General features: G+C 41.8%; 1 protein-coding gene across 1 annotated transcript in view; it reads left to right on the top strand.

The window, feature by feature from the left end:
- The window catches only part of LOC117406017 (unconventional myosin-XVI-like), a 160308-nt gene that overhangs the window by 91022 nt on the left and 51612 nt on the right, over positions 1-17674 (top strand). The window contains 2 exon segments of the mRNA XM_034009658.3: positions 6819-6971; positions 8284-8484. Coding sequence (XP_033865549.3) covers positions 6819-6971; positions 8284-8484 — 354 coding nt within the window.

The following is a 17674-nucleotide window of genomic DNA, read 5'->3' as shown; positions in this document are numbered from 1 at the left end:
TTATTTTTCCGGAACACACTGTACGCCCTGTGCTCTACTGCAAGTTGCTATTTGCAAACTACGGCTGGGAAGGTATTGCAGGAACACCATAATATAAGCAGTAGTGACTGAGGGTCAAATTCGGGCTGGGTGGCTAGCGTGTTGACTGCTGCAGTAAAAGTGCCAAGCTCCATCAGCATTGTGAATACAGCTCATCTGATGCATGTCCATTACATACTCTACCCGCTTCAACAGAGCTGATACTTGAGTACACACATTGCATGCTCGCTCAGCCCAGACTTTAGGTGTCAGTGCTATGCCTGTCATTCTCGACTGTCCCCCAGAGGTGGAACGACATCTGAAAGAAACCACCCACAACATGCTGATGAATTTCATCTTCCAACTGTCATCGATTGACTTTTCTTTTTGGTCCCTACTGTATGAAGTGGTGGGATGGTATTTCGGCATCTTGCATAATAAAAGGAACTGAGAATAGAACCGAGCAAACAGACACATCCATAGTTACTACTTCACTCTGCTAGCTACTGGAGAGAGTCCATTACATGTACGTTAACCTTTGAGAACAGCAATATATTTTTAGAAGGGTCCTTCCCTGACTTGGGGCTGTTACTGATGGTTTCCTGATGTTTGTAGGTACTTTGTTTGGACAATATGAGTCTACCAAGCATATAATTTGATGTTAAAGTGATATGTTAATTTGCCATAAATTGCATTTTGATTTTTCATGGAAAAGAAAAACTAACCCTTTGTATCTGAGAAACTTTGAAGTGGAATTTACAGCTGTTTATAGTTGCAAAAAACAACGAAGGAATATTTGTGGTCTGCTTTTATAGCCATCTGTTGGCATACTTGTGGAGTGATCTATGCATTTTCAATTGCTCTTAGAGCTTTGGAAGTTGTTGAGAGGGTTAAAGCTATATGAGACCACCAAGATCGGACCTTATACATTTTTCCTTTAATAAAATGTCCAAAGTCATATATGCATTTATTTTTATTTATTTTAAGTGGATGTTCCACTTTATTAGTGTTTATATGTATATAATAATATCTTTATTTTTATATAGCGCCTTTCGTAGTGGACCAACATCACAAAGCACTTTACAGAGGTAGACTGTGCATTATATGCAGAATCACTTACAACAGGACATTCATTTAACATCTCATCCGCAGGATGGAGCACAAGGAGGTTAAGTGACTTGCTCAGGGTCACACAGTGAGTCAGTCAGTGGGTAAAGTGGTATTTGAACAGGTAACCTGCTGGTTACAAGCCCTGGACTTTAACCACTGGACCACACTGCCTCATTATATATTGTAATATACATACATATTACATTATAAGCCCATTATTAGCCCATCATGACAGCAAGGTATATGTGTTTGCTGTCAAATGTCTTCAGTATAAAAAACACCATCTGAAAAATGTAATCCCTTTTTTTCTTTTGTTACCATTTTGTTTTTTCTGAGCTACAAAGAGTATACAGATAATCCCCCATGACAGGATTGTGTCTGTTTATGTACCATTTAACCATTACGCTTAATTCAAAGTTGGGAAGTTATTTTGTGTTCATGAAGAAAGTGATGAAAGAAATGATCTTCAAAGAACTTCATAATCCTATTCCCTGTCTGCCTTATTAAGAACTTGTATAATTCTTGTTGTCTCATGAGCAGTCTTCATTCCAAGTGTCAAGTGCCATGAACTTAATGACAGCGTGGCCATACATTGTGTAAGAACATAAGAACATAAGAACATAAGAACATAAGAAAGTTTACAAACGAGGCCATTCGGCCCATCTTGCTCGTTTGGTTGTTAGTAGCTTATTGATCCCAGAATCTCATCAAGCAGCTTCTTGAAGGATCCCATGGTGTCAGCTTCAACAACATTACTGGGGAGTTGGTTCCAGACCCTCACAATTCTCTGTGTAAAAAAGTACCTCCTATTTTCTGTTCTGAATGCCCCTTTATCTAATCTCCACTTGTGACCCCTGGTCCTTGTATCTTTTTTCAGGTCAAAAAAGTCCCCTGGGTCAACATTGTCAATACCTTTTAGAATTTTGAATGCTTGAATCAGATCACTGCGTAGTCTTGTTTGTTCAAGACTGAATAGATTCAATTCTTTTAGCCTGTCTGCATACGACATGCCTTTTAAACCCGGGATAATTCTGGTTGCTCTTCTTTGCACTCTTTCTAGAACAGCAATATCCTTTTTGTAACAAGGTGACCAGAACTGAACACAATATTCTAGGTGAGGTCTTACTAATGCTTTGTAAAGTTTTAACATTACTTCCCTTGATTTAAATTCAACACTTTTCACAATATATCCGAGCATCTTGTTGGCTTTTTTATAGCTTCCCCACATTGTCTAGATGAAGACATTTCTGAGTCAACATAAACTCCTAGGTCTTTTTCATAGATTCCTTCTTCAATTTCAGTATCTCCCATATGATATTTATAATGCACATTTTTATTGCCTGCGTGCAGTACCTTACACTTTTCTCTATTAAATGTCATTTGCTATGTGTCTTCCCAGTCTGAATGCTGTCTAGATCATTTTGAATGACCTTTGCTGCTGCAACAGTGTTTGCCACTCCTCTTATTTTTGTGTTGTCTGCAAATTTAACAAGTTTGCTTACTATACCAGAATCTAAATCATTAATGTAGATTAGGAATAGCAGAGGACCTAATACTGATCCCTGTGGTACACCACTGGTTACCTCGCTCCATTTTGAGGTTTCTCCTCTGATCAGTACTTTCTGTTTCCTACATGTTAACCACTCCCTAATCCATGTGCATGCATTTCCTTGAATCCCTACTGCGTTCAGTTTGAGAATTAATCTTTTATGCAGGACTTTGTCAAAAGCTTTCTTGAAATCTAAATAAACCATGTCATATGCTTTGCAATTATCCATTGTCGATGTTGCATCCTCAAAAAAATTAAGCAGGTTAGTTAGACACGATCTCCCTTTCCTAAAACCATGCTGACAGGATACTCCCAGGATACTGTTACCATATAGGTAATTTTCTATTTTGGATCTTATAGTTTCCATAAGTTTACATATAATAGTCAGGCTTATTGGTCTGTAGTTACCTGGTTCGGTTTTGTCTCCCTTTTTGTGAATCGGTATTACGTTTGCAATTTTCCAGTCTGTCGGTACAACCCCTGTGTCAAGAGACTGTTTTATGATCTTGGTTAGCGGTTTGTAAATAACTTCTTTCATTTCTTTGAGTACTATTGGGAAGATCTCCTCCGGCCCAGGGGAGCTCCTAGTCCCTTTAACACTTCTGCCTCTGTTAAGCTAAAGTTATTTAAAACTGGATAGGACAGGTCGACATGTGGGGCATGTTGACCGTATCCTCCTTTGTAAAAACCTGTGAAAAGTAATCATTTAATATATTTGCTATTTTTTTTTTCGTCTATGATTTTACCATTTGTGTCTCTTAGACATTTTACCTCCTCTTTGAATGTTCTCTTGCTGTTATAATATTGGAAAACATTTTGGAATTGGTTTTAGCCCCCTTAGCAATGTTCATTTCTCTCTCTCTCTCTTGGCCTTGCATTTGCAGTTCCAAGTACTCTTTCTGTGTACTTTGTTTTTGAGCTTACTGTTCTAATGGGACACAAGAGAGACATCAGTAAAGAATAAGTACATTATCATCATCATTGCAAAAAAGCCAAATTCTCAAGCCTGCTTTATGGAAGGTTTAATTCTAAGTGCTCTAGCTATTGACATGCCAAATCATGCCAGAACTGCTGAGGTGTAGGGCTTGAACACGATGGAATAGTACAGCATGATCTCTATCAAACTGCCACACTTTGCTGTTGGAAAACAAGAAGTCTGCCACACCAAGAACAAGCATTGACTACAGTGATGTTTATAGCTGCTTCCTTCTACACCGTTGTACACCAGAGATTGATATTAGTTTTCATGTAAGATATATAAGAAAATCCACTATTCATAATGATAAAGAGAGAATACCAGTGCATTCACAACATGTTAAACCTTATACAGTGCCTATCCTGAAAATGAGATTGTTTCATTGATGCTGTGCCACCCACATAATTATGTAATTCCTTGCTGCCTATTGGATTATCCAAGGTTTCCCATTTAGACATGCTTTGTCCAAAATATTCAGCACTATAGCATTCAGTCTAGAACCTACAACCACCAAGTTATTTACGTTCCTCATGTAACATGTAACTTTACAACAATATCCCAAAATACTTCAATACTGTTACCTAATATAAAGTACACACCCAGGGACTCTCTGTCCTGGTCACTGAGATAACGTTACAGTGAGTGATTTGTTGTTGCTATTGGACTAGCATTGAAAGGCCCAGAATTTTGTTTATTTTTATTTAGTTCTGTTCTCGTCAAACATGAAAAGTCATGGCTATTATGGTTGTAACATATACACATTTAAAATGTGCCTTTTTCTTTTCCTTAGTTAGACAAACACAGTATATGGTAGTAGTAATGAGAAACTTCTAATATGGAAGTACTTAGGAGAAAAACTAATAACAATGCATATTACTTTTAGTCCAGCCTCAGTTATATAAAATAGCATGCACATTTTAAGTTGTTGAATTTGAAATGAAACAGTATATTTGTAGAAATGCATTATGAAAATGGATGTTATAATACAAAATACCTTAAGGTAACACATAATTATGTCATTATATATGCAAGGTAATCAAAGAGAGCATGCTTATTAATTAACAGAATTAGAGGCATTTGCAGTCATAAATGAGCTTCATTATAAACCCTTTGTTCAATGATTATCAGGTTAGTTGATGCATCGTCTATTTGTCCTGTCTGCACAAAAGCTGCAGGTGAACCAGACAGTGCAGATTCTTGTTAGCACTGGAGTTACAGTGAGGGGAGCACATTTTGTCTATTTTAAATGTCAGCTATTAGCAATGAAACCATCATCGTGCTGTTACCCTGAGGCAACAAACCCCACAGTAGAGTGAATTCAAATTACTCTTGCATAGCTGTCTTTTATGCCAAGGCATTCAGGGGACTTCACAATAAAGTAGAAATAGCTTATAAGCAAGCGGTCCACAAAAAACACATTCAAACAAATACATCGTAAAGATTTAAACTTTAACATTGTCTGGATTTATTGCTATCACTGTGTAGTGAATTTCCCCAGCCCTTCTTTTTGCCACTTTTTAGAATTAGAATTCTGGGATCGCACAGCACATCTGTAAAGATGGGGGATCTGTGGGTCTTGGAGATATGAACCAGAACTTACTGTAAAAGGGTATTATTATAAAATAAGGATAACACAAAATATAAAAAGTGTCCATTCCAATGTAATCCACTACCTTAAGGCAGGATAGTAATAATTATTATGGAAATAGTTTGCTTCTAAAATCTCCAAGGCAAAGAATTAATAAAGAGTACAGTATATTGCTTATTAATGACTAGAAGTTCCGTTTTCTAATATAACTGAGCAGAAAATGATCACCATAAAACATTCAAAAAATTAAAAAAAAACAGGAAAAACACCTCCTGTTTACATACCTGTTTATTGACACCTTGCCAATTCTGAGAAAATTAAGGGAAAAAAAATAATAAAAATGATGTCATATCAAAACTATAAAAGAAAGGTAAGAGAAAATAATCGCTTATATAATATAAGCACATTTTAGTTAGTTTGATCATGGCAGGTTTTATATTAAATAACACTGTCAGATTGTTTTTAATTGATACTGAATAATTGTGTAAACAACGGAAGCCGAGGGACCACATTGTTTTGTGTTGAGTAATTAACATGTTTTATTCCATTTAATTAATACCTTAACAACTTCAAATTGCAGCACACCTCTACTACTGTCTTATTATGTATCACAACACTAAAGACTTCAAAGCTAATGTCTACTGAAAGCTTTTAAACTGCTTTTAAAGCACCTGCCACCTACGTCAGGTCGGTTATATAAGGCCAGTCTCATATGTGGGTTTTAAAAGGTCTGCATGTTGCTACTTTGGGGGTGAAATAAATATCCCATAAAGATCTCATTGGATCTCATGATCAAAGAAATAGCATATGAGATTATTCAACCCCCTCTTACTTGAAACACCATGGGTTCATTTCATATTTATAAAGTTGGAACAGCTGTTCACTTAATCATATACAAAGTGGGAACAGACTCTTGGTAAACAACTACCACAGTATGATATAAAAAGAATGTTTTAAAGTTGGTATCTCAATCTTTTATAGACATTTTGATTTGGAATGTGAGACATACTTATAGATTATCTTGTCACTACACAAAATACATTGATTTTGATAAAAAAAAATGACTTGAGGGTTGATGAAATGTTATTATTTAGGCCAACAGCTCAACTGAATTCCATAAGCAATTACTATTTCCAAGAAGTAACACGGGGTAAACTACTGAATGAGAAAAGTAAAGTGTACTCGTTTCTTTATTTGTTTACCTCAAAATCTATGGTGACAAAAATATAAATTTGATTAATCACTCGTTGTTTTTGGTCTTGTTATTTTGGTACTCCTTTGTTTGGCACTATAAATAAAATATAAGTGGTACCATAATTCAAATGTAATTCCAGCCTGTGTCTTGATTAATAGTAACAAATCCCTGTTAAAAACAAAAAAAAGTATTTTTGGGAGGTTATTTCTGTTGGGTCATCCATGGATATATAAGACATTCAAAATATTAATATCGTATATTTCTAAATACATTCTATATCTATCAATTGTGCTTTGTTTTATTTTGCTGTTAAATCCACAAACTAAAAGGCTATTTTGTTTTTAAGAGACTGCACTAAAGAGCTTTCATTTGTTTTTTCCAGTTGTGTATCAACATGACTAATGAGAAGATTCACCAGTACATTATGGAGGTACTCTTTCAGCAAGAGAAGGCAGAGTGCGTGCAGGAGGGAGTCGCTATGGAAACGCTACATTCTCCTGGCAACCAGACTGCTGTCTTGGATTTTTTCTTTCAGGTACTCATTAAACTGCCTGCTTAGTGGATGCTAGAAAAATCTCTTTGGTGTGACAGACAATACTAAAAATACAATTTGTTATAGTCCTTGAGCACTGGGCTGAGATCAGAGTTACACAATACATGCTTAGTTAAGCTGTCAGTGTGCCTGATGTATTTCATAATAAAGTAGTTCTAGTGTAAACAAAGCAGTGGCAGTACTAAAATATAACTGCAGTTGGTTTTAGTACTATTCAAAAGGTTGAACACATTCAGAGTAGGTGAAATATGGTCCTGCCACAAATTTTCATGGCGTTTCTCATCATTTAGCCATCATCAATAAGAGATCTGAATTAGGTCTCTGTGAGTTGGATTAGAATATCCTAAGCATTTTGTGCTAAAGAACGTCCATACACAGCTTGATCACAATTGGATACACAATTCTCAAAAAAAAAATGCAAATATGGGTATTATAAAAAAAAAAAAACAGATAGTGACATTTATGCAGCTTTAAATGACATCATACTTTGTTATATCTAGCGCAACTCAATGACCTCTAGGTGAGCATCACTATAATTATTATTCTTATTAATAATTAGTCTTTTAGCAGAAGTTTTTATCCAAAGCGACTTACAGAGACTAGGGGGTAAACTATGCATCACAACTGCTGCTGCAGAGTCACTTTCAAGAGGACCTCAAGTTTACGTCTACAATCTCCATTTTTGGTTGTTTTTATTCAATTCAGGTAAACTGAAGTGAAAGCATAAAGTGGTTCTATAATTTATATCAAGGTGCAGCTTCCCACTTTAAAAAGATATGACAGAATTGTGTCTCCTGACAGTACGGCAAATAGACCCATGTGTACAGCACAGCAGTAACACAACCTTATTCGTTTGCAGCTGTTCACATTGTATAAAGGATATTGTGGTACTGTTCCTTTGTCATTATTCTTTACCAAATCTTTAATTGTCTGAAACCATACTATAAAATAACATATCACAATTGTGACAAAAATATATCTTTGAGATTTTGTTTTTAGTTGTGATACACATATATATTCATACCAGATTTTTTTTTTTTCCAACCAGAAGACAGATGAAAAAATTATAAACTTTTCTGCCTCTCATTCTTGATTATATGTTTACAACAGGCTTAATTTGTGATGTATGAGTATTACTAAAATAGAAACACGTCAGCCTGCAGAATATCTGACAATTTTCTCAGACAACATTGGATATTTGTTGGTGACAGTGAGTTTAAAATGAATGTAAAGAAGACAGTGTTTCCTGCTAGATAAAATCAATATGTGTAATGCAGCAGCCTTTTCCTTTCAGAAACCCCACGGCCTGCTATCGGTGCTGGATGAGGAGAGCCAGGCACTTCGACCTGCGGAACAAAACCTGTATAAGAAGCTCCAGTCTCAGCTGGAAACGTCAAACGTGAAAGCTGTGTACCTGTCTACAAAGGATGGAAATGGCAACCCTGCACCAAAGGATCAAGGGCCCTCTTTCACTGTCATGCATTATGCAGGCAGGGTAAGTTGACAGAAATTAGTGATTAGTCTAATATGGTCAGTTAACAGAAAGGTACAAAGAGGCTTCTCTGCTGAAGTGGATCATATGAGTTGATTAAATTAAAGAAAATCTCCCCCATTGTGTGTATTCCACTGTACCCCATGGCTTTGGTGAAATTGTTGACAATCTTTTTGAAGACACATCTTGATATTATAGAGACATATTGAGAGAGAGAGAGAGAGAGAGAGAGAGAGAGAGAGAGAGAGAGAGAGAGGTGTGAAGGAGGCTAGCCAATAATTATCAGAAAACAAATGCTGATGGTTCAAAATATACATCGATCATTTAGCACAGAGAAAGATGCTGTAAATAAGTGTTTCTCAACAGGGGCATTCTAAAGCCAAAGGGGGGTGTTTACATCCAAGAGGGCGGGAGGGGAGCATTTTAGCTAAAAAAAGAGGGCGTTGTGTTTTCTTATTTAAAATTAAGGAAACTTTTATTTAAAAAATGTTGATTAACTACTTACACACAATGTGCCAGTGATGGATTCACTGACTTGTGCACTAAAAGATCATGTACACACATCAAGTCAGAAATGTTTGCTGCTGCGCAACAACGTCACTGCCATTTGTGCTATCCGGTTTGTCACGCAAATGTAATATGGTCCAATCAGAACAAAGCAGCCGTTCCATTTATGCCTGTTGCCATGTTACGCGACATGGCTGAATTTCACAGTTTATTCTACTGTTTATCTAGTGATGTGCATTTGAGGAGATTTTTGGAATCGGTTCTGAACCAGGTATTTCGATTCTGGTTCCGAAACTATTTAGAAAAACATGTCTGTATGTCAATCAGGGCTCAAATTTGCGAGCTGTGGGTCGCCAGGGGCGACCAAAATTGGTCTCAGCGATCAAATATTAATTGGTGATTGTGGGAGTGGGCAGGTCAGATACAAAATAAGTTAGTTATATTATTAGTTTCGCTGATTTTTTATTTTTTTTATTTTCTTTCCCACATAACATTATTAAGTACTATTTTTTTTTTTTTTTTTTTTTTCAAAACATTTACCTCAATATTCCACATGGTTTTCTCTGAATGAATCCCATGCGTGGTTAGACCCTGTTCAGTCTTTGGTTCAGTATCCCAGCATCGCAGTAAACAGCACGTAGGAAAAAATGTTCTTAATAATTTACACGCAGTGTACCTTTAAAATGGTCTTGGTTTGCCAACTGTTTATTTTTAACTAGCCTACATGTTAAACAATCAAATTATCGACTTTTTTTTTAAATACATATTATTTCGGTGCGTGTTCGTTGTGTAGATTTCAGTAGACCCTTACTGTATTTAGTACTACTTCTTAAAATGTATTGGCGAAAGTAATATAATTTGACATCTGGTAACCAACGTGTTGTTGCTAATCATTCTGTTTGTTCAGCCTTCATTCTGTTCATAAAGTTTATTCAAAGTCTGCTGTTGTATGATGAACTACTGAAATCAAGCTGCTCAATGTCAGCATCAGTTTCTTTTATTTTTACACCTTGTCATTAAAATAATGGCACAGAGTAGCTGCTATTGCCACTGATTGCAAACACTTTGTTTTTGTTTTGTTCATACACCACATTGACAGCGTTCATAGGATGCATACAAAAACAGAGATTTACTTTCACATAGCAGAAACAGGTAAATTACACAAGCAAATTCATACTATATTTACGATTTTTCGGGCAGATTGATTTGTAACGGTGATTAAACAAGAATATATTCTGGCTGTCTTTACAGTGGATTATGGCACGCGTATTGACCAAGGGGGGGTGTCAAACAGTGATGCCATTATATAGTATTTTACCTGGCCCATTATATATATGGACCAGGTAAAAAATATATATGAGCCAGATGCCCATAAGGATTTTGGCCAATTTTGAGCCCAGTCAATGTGTGAGCAGAAGTTCCAACAATATTGTGCAATCTGTGAAATCGCCCTGTATAATTAAAGTTAACAAAATAATCAATAATCTCCAATTTGCACAGTAACAGTTTTATTATAACAGCGAAAGCCATTGTGTGCTTGTATATGAACCGTGTTAATTGCAAATTTCACAAAGCTTACTATTAAAAAAAATCTTTAACCGTATGTGCAAACAGGTCAGTGTATGTTAGAATCCCAAGCCGAAATACGACCCCATCGGTTTGGGGTTCCCTTTCAAGTCGAAAATAACCATCAAGGTATGGGATATTGCTGTCAGGCAGTAGCGATTGGCTGAGCTTTATAGTAAAGCTGCCGATAGGTCTCTGCGCAAGCTGCCGTGTAAGCCCGCCCCCCTGGGAGCTTACTACACGCAGCGCGTGGAGACTCTCTTCCTCTTTTGTCTTCAGCATTGGTAGCAGTACTGATTGTACTCACTAAGCTTAGGCTTGAGAAGCTGGTTTTTTGCCCCTTCTCCGAGTTTATTTCAGTTGTATTCATTATTATTTTGTATTCGGTTTATATAATTGTGTATATAATTTATATTACATTATATATTCCTTCACGCTTTGCTTCGGCATCGCATTGTCTCGTGGTCTCCGTCTTTCCTGTTAATAATTATTTTATAATTATTATAATAATTTAGTGTTGTGTTTTGGGGTTTTTTGTAAATAAATTGTATATATTGTGTTTATATATATATATATTTGTTGTGTATCTGCAGCCCCGGTCTTGCCTTGGCTAGACCGCGTGTGTGGAGCCTGCACTGCAGTCTCACATACTACCTCTGCAGTGTGTTTCACCAACCGCGTGGTAGCTGTACTGTGCCCACAATCATTGTCCAGTCACAGATCAATAGCATATAGTGCTGCTGCAGCGTCCCCCGAAAAAAAAAATTCCCATTCACTACACAAAGGAAGACAACCACAAAGCACCAGCACCAACAGGTAAGTAGTGCACAGCATCAGACACTGTAACAGCACTTAGCGTCTCCGCTCTGCGGGTCAGCTGACGCTTAGGCGTCTGTGCTAGCATTCTACGCTCGGTACTCACGGTCCGGTGTGCTGCGCTTCGGCGCTTTGGTGTCAGCGCTTGTCGCTTGGTGCAGCGCTTCGGCGCTTGTGCAGCGCTTCAGCGCTTGGTGCTAGCGCATCTGTGCTTAGGCCCTCGACGCTCGGTGCTAGACGCGTCGACGCTCGGTGCACGACGCTTTGGCGCTCGACGCACGCACCTTCGACGCTTAGGCGCTTGGTGCTCGGCGCTTAGGCGCTCGACGCTCGGTGCTCGACGCTTCGGCGCTCGACGCTTCGGCGCTCGACGCTCGGTGCTCGACGCTCGGTGCTTCGGTGCTTCACGTTCGATGCTTCGGTGCTCGACGCTCGGCGCTCGACGCTCGGTGCTTCGGCGCTTGATGCTCGGCGTTCGATGCTTCGGCGTTCGATGCTTCGGCGTTCGATGCTTCGGCGTTCGATGCTTCGGCGCTCGACGCTCGGTACTCGGCGCTCGACGTTCGGTGCTTCAACACTCGGTGCTCGACGCTCGGTGCTTCAGCACTCGACGCTCGGTGCTTCGACGCTCGGTGCTCGACGCACTTTCGTCGTTCGTTGAACCATGCTCGACGGAGATGTCGGGCTTTCATCGCTGCGTGACCCGTCAGGCAATGCTGCCTGCCAGCGATCCACACAAGGATTGTGTGACGTGTCTGGGACCAGAGCACGCCGCACCCGCCTTGGCGGATAGGGCTTTTTGCCGTCTCTGTGCTGGCTTCCAGGCATGCACCCTCCGTCAGAGGGCGAAGAAAGCAGTGGGTGGGCACTCTCCTTCCTCGGGGTCATCCCACACCATTTCTACTCCGCCGTCGTCTACGGCGACGCCGCCAGGGCGGCTGCAGCTCTCCAGGAGCCCGTCCTCCCAGCTAACAGCTGGTCAGAGGTCGCCCACCAGATGCGCTCGGGAACACAGCCCCTCCCCTCGTAGGGTACGCCCCCGTCGGGAGTCTAGGTCGTACTCCAGATCGCCTCATCGGAGAGGACGCTCTCACTCCCCTCGTCAGGACAGGCGATACAGAGACAGGTCGGGGGTGGCTAACCTCCAAAATGTTTATGGAGGTTATGATGGGGCAGCAGTCCATCCTCATGTCCTTAGCAAATGTGGTGCCCCCAGTCCCAGAACAACCGACTGGGCCCATTGCTAGCCAGCCAGTGGCCCCTCCACAACCTGCACCGGTCGTCGCCCTTTCAGTGCAACCTCTAAAGGAGTGGGATATTGATGCAGTCTCCAGAGACGTATCTGACATCCTAGAAGGGGAGAGTATAGAGGCTGAGATAGCCTCCCAGCACTCTGAGCAGGACATCGAGCTCCAGGTGTTGGATACCGATGACCCGACGTGGTCTGTGGTGGAGAGAGCAACCCACCACTTGGGGATCGAGTGACCGATGACGGAGCTACCACGGCGATCTTTGTTCGAGTCGCCTTCAGCCCAGCCCCATCAGTCCAGGATGCTTCCGGCATTCCCAGACTTTATTAAAGAGGTGCAATCCACCTGGGGGGCTCCGGCCTCTGCCCCTGCGACTTATTATTATTATTATTATTATTATTATTATTATTATTATTATTATTATTATTATTATTTATTTCTTAGCAGACACCCTTATCCAGGGCGACTTACAATTGTTACAAGATATCACATTATTTTTACATACAGTTACCCATTTATACAGTTGGGTTTTTACTGGAGCAATCTATGTAAAGTACCTTGCACAAGGGTACAGCAGCAGTGTCCACTACCAGGGATTGAACCCACAACCCTCCGGTCAAGAGTCCAGAGCCCTAACCACTACTCCACACTTCTCGCAAGGCCTCGTCTTTTAACATGCAAGGGGCAAGTAACGCCAACATTATCGGGGCTGACGAAAGATCCTGCATGCCCTAATATGCAGTGCAGGACCACAGAGGTACACCTAAAGAAGGGGTACGCTGCGGCCACGGAGGCGGTTAGATTGTCGAATGTGGCCAGCCTGTTAACGGTCTACCAGGCGGCACTCACTAGAGACCTGCCTGAGTGCCCCTCTGCGGCTCTCAGAAGCAAGTTGGTGACGGTCAGTCACCTGCTGGTGAGGTTGGCCCAGCTCAACGCGCGGGCTCGGCAGGAGCATCGCGTCCCTGGTGGTGGCCAGAAGGCAGCTCTGGCTCTCGCAAGCGAGAGTGCAGGAGCCTGACAAGGCCCCGTTGCTGGATGCCCCAATTACACCGGGACACACATTCGGTCCGGCGATGGAGGAGATGCTGCAACGCTCCGTCAAGGCACGGGAGGCATCGCAGCAAATGGCGAAAATGTGGCCAAACAAGCCGGTCCAACCAAAGCGGCCTCAGGAACATCAGTGGCACAGGACATCACCACAGCAGCAGGCGCAACCACGGGGCAGTAAGACCTCCCCTTCAGGTCCATCAGCGCGCGGCCGACCTTCGTTTGTAAGACCGCAGCGCGGAGGGTGGCGCCCTAGAGGAGGTGGCAGGCCACTCCCTCGTGGCTCTGGCCAGGACCCTCACGAACGAGCGCAGCCAAAACAGCCCTGAGAACTCCAGGCAGCTGTTAACCCACCCCTACACTGTCCCACAGCTCCAGTTCTGGCAACAATGCACCAACGACATCTGGGTGCGCAAAACTATATTCACCGGGTACACCCTTCAGTTCCGGTTAAAACCTCCCCCTTCAGGGGAGTGGTGGTAACTGCAGTGAAGGACTCGGTTCAGTCCTCAGCTCTGAATGTGGAAATACAGGCATTGCTCAGGAAGCGTGCCATTCAACAAGTAGACCCTGCTCTGATTGACCAGGTGTTCTACTCCAAGTACTTCCTAGTGCCAAAAAAGGACGGCGGGCTCCGCCCTATTTTAGATCTGCGAGTACTGAACAAATACCTACGGGTGTTGTCGTTCAAGATGCTTACGCACAGGCACATTGTCCAGTCTGTCCGGCAAGGCGACTGGTTTACCACCATAGACCTGACAGATGCGTACTTTCACGTTCCCATCTGTCTGGGTCAGAGGAAGTATCTACGATTCGCATTTCAGAGCAGGGTCTACGAGTTTTGTGTCCTGCCATTCGGCCTGTCTCTAGCTCCTCGAAACTTTTCGAAGTGTATGGATGCCATTTTAGCTCCCTTGCGGGCTCAAGGCGTCCGACTGCTGAACTATCTGGACGACTGGCTCGTCTGCGCGCAGTCAAAGGAGCAGTTGGCACAGCACACAGTGATGGTTACAGACCATCTTCAGCAGCTAGGTCTGAAGGTCAATTCAGAAAAGAGCCGCCTTGTGCCGAGCCAACAGACCGAATTCTTGGGTCTGCATCTGGACTCTGTGTCCATGGAAGCGACCCCTATGGTTCTCGGTGAAGGACCTCGACAGCCCCCTAGGAGTCAATGCACTGGCTCACGAATGGCCACCAGGGCTCCTGTATGCATTTCCACCGATTCCGATGTTCCCTGCCTTCTTGGAGAAGGTCAGGGTAGAGCATGCGACAGTAATTCTGATCGCTCCTCGGTGGCCTCGGAGAATATTGTTCCTTAGTCTGGTGCAGTTGTTGCACGGTCGCCCGAGGGAGCTCCCTCTGCGAGCGGACCTGTTGTCCCAAGCTCAAGGAGGGCTATGGCACCCGAACCCCAAACTCATGCAGTTATGGGCTTGGCCCCTGAGCGGGAGCGCCTGTCAGCCTTAGGGCTTTCGACGGCGGTTATATCGACCATTCAGAGTGCGAGAGCGCCCTCTACTAGGTCGCAGTATGCGTATAAGTGGCAATTGTTTCAGAGTTGGTGTCTGGCCGAGAGCCATGACCCGGTCTCCTGCCCTATGGCAGTGATATTATAGTTTCTGCAGAAGCTGTTAGATGAGGGGAAATCTCCCTCTACACTTAAATTGTATTTAGCCGCCATTTTGGCTTGCCATGTACGCATTGACGAGTTATCACCTGGTTGCCATTTTCTGGCATCTCAGTTCCTGAAAGGCGCAAGACGCTTGTGGCCTCCAAGGATGACCAGTTTACCGTCATGGAGCCTTGATGTGGTGCTAGAAGCCCTTACCAAGGCCAATGTTCGAGCCTCTCCACAGCGTGGATATGAAGCTCGTGTCTATAAAAACTGCATTTTTGCTGTCTGTGGCATCAGCAAAACGCGTGAGCAAGTTGCATGCACTTTCGGTGCATGCATCATGTACTCGTTTCGCAGGAGACGGTTCTAAGGTCTCCATGCGTCCAAATCCGGCCTTTCTACCCAAGGTCATATCCCCGTTTCATATGAACCAACCAGTCGAGTTGATGGCGTTCCATCCTCCTCCTTTTTCTTCCCCAGAGGAAGAGCGGTTACACATGCTCTGCCCTGTGCGGGCATTGAGGTGTTATATTGACCGCACAAGGACTGTGAGGCAAACAGAACAGCTGTTTATATGCCATGGTTCTAAGACTTTGGGCCAGCCGTTGTCTAAGCAACGCCTTTCCCATTGGATAGTGGATGCTATTAAGTTGGCATATGATTCTATGGGCCTTCCGCCACTAGGGCAGTTGAAGGCACATTCCACTGGGGGTATGGCAACATCCTGGGCCCTCTTTAGAGGGGTACCGGTGTCTGACATTTGCGCTGCAGCCAGTTGGGTTACACCGCATACTTTTACGAGGTTCTACCGGTTGAATGTACTGGAATCCTCTGCTCTGTCATTTGGAGCATCTGTGTTACACTCTATGACGCCTCAGGGTGTGGACATATAGAGTGGTTGATGAGATGGTGTTGACTATTCCACCTTAGGACAGGTGTCATTGTGAGCATAGACGCTGAGGCGCAGCTCCGCATATGCGTAGATGTACTGCCTACGCAGTTGTGTTATGACGTAAGTCTGTCCTACTGCCGAGAATCCTCCCTCGCGACGGCTTGGGTACACTGTTCCCATACCTTGATGGTTATTTTCTACTTGAAAGGGAACGATAGGTTGCGGATGCAACCCCGGTTCCCTGAAAGAGAAAATAACCATCAAGCCGCGAGGTCGCTCTGGAAGCCTTCACGGCCTGAAGAGCAAAAGAGGAAGAGAGTTTCCGCGCAATGCGTGTAGTAAGCTCCCAGGGGGGCGGGCTTACACAGCAGCTCGCGCGGAGGCCTATCGGCAGCTTTGCTATAAAGCTCAGCCAATCGCTACTGCCTGACGGCAATATCCCATACCTTGATGGTTATTTTCTCTTTCAGGGAACCGGGGTTGCATCCGCAACCTATCGTTATCTTGCGAATGATCCCCTCGAGGTACAGAAGATTCACTTTACCCAAAGTGTTTTCATTCTCCAGAGAAATACATATAATTAAAAAAATAAATAAATAAAAACCCTGTTTGCTGCAATAAATATTTTGCAGACCTTTTTTTCTAACTGTGAACATGTCAATTATAGTTATCAAATGTATTTCGACAGAAATTAATGTTTTAATAATCAGTTTTACTAAAAACATAATAGTACTCACTGCAACCGGACCCCTATATTCCAAAGCAGGAACCGGGTACCCGATTTCAAAGGAACCGGTTTGCATGTCTCTCCTGCTATCAACAGCATGGCGCAAGCAAAGAAGATATGTTGGCAATATTCCATAATAGTAAGCATTTTATGTATGTATCTACATGTTAATTATACCATTGACTGGGGTTTAATTGTTTTTGTTTTATGAATTATTTTTCTGTAATTCTCGGAACTAGTAGAATTAAATGTAATTAATAATTTATGTTAATTAAACGGCATTGTTAATTGGCAATAATTCTTTTTTTTTATTATTATTATTTTCTGTGGCAAGGGTGCGGTGACTAAGCTCAGCTGATCCTTAGGGGGTGTTGTTACGAAACGTTGAGAAACACTGGTGTAAATCAAAGCTATAGCCCTACTAGAGAAAATCTAAAATTAAAAAAGGCCTTCAGGGAACAGTTTACTGAACAGCAGCCAAAGGCATCCGCAGGAATAATTATATCCCATAATGGACACAAATCAGATCAAACAGAATTGAACATTTTAAACTTCAAAGAAGGAATTGAAGAATGAATGTGTCTATTTATGTTTTTTGTGCTGTACTTTACTGGTAATGGGAAACATCTGGTTTAAAATTATATATATATATATATATATATATATATATATATATATATATATATATATATATATATATATATATATAGTTAATCGCATTATTATATAAATGTGTGTGAAGCATGCTGCTGTGCTAAATAGCAGGAGCA

The sequence above is a fragment of the Acipenser ruthenus genome, chromosome 9, assembly GCF_902713425.1.
Source record: "Acipenser ruthenus chromosome 9, fAciRut3.2 maternal haplotype, whole genome shotgun sequence".
Lineage (NCBI taxonomy): Eukaryota > Metazoa > Chordata > Actinopteri > Acipenseriformes > Acipenseridae > Acipenser > Acipenser ruthenus.
The sequence above is the reverse complement of the archived record's forward strand: the minus strand, read 5'-3'. Positions and strand labels throughout refer to the sequence as shown.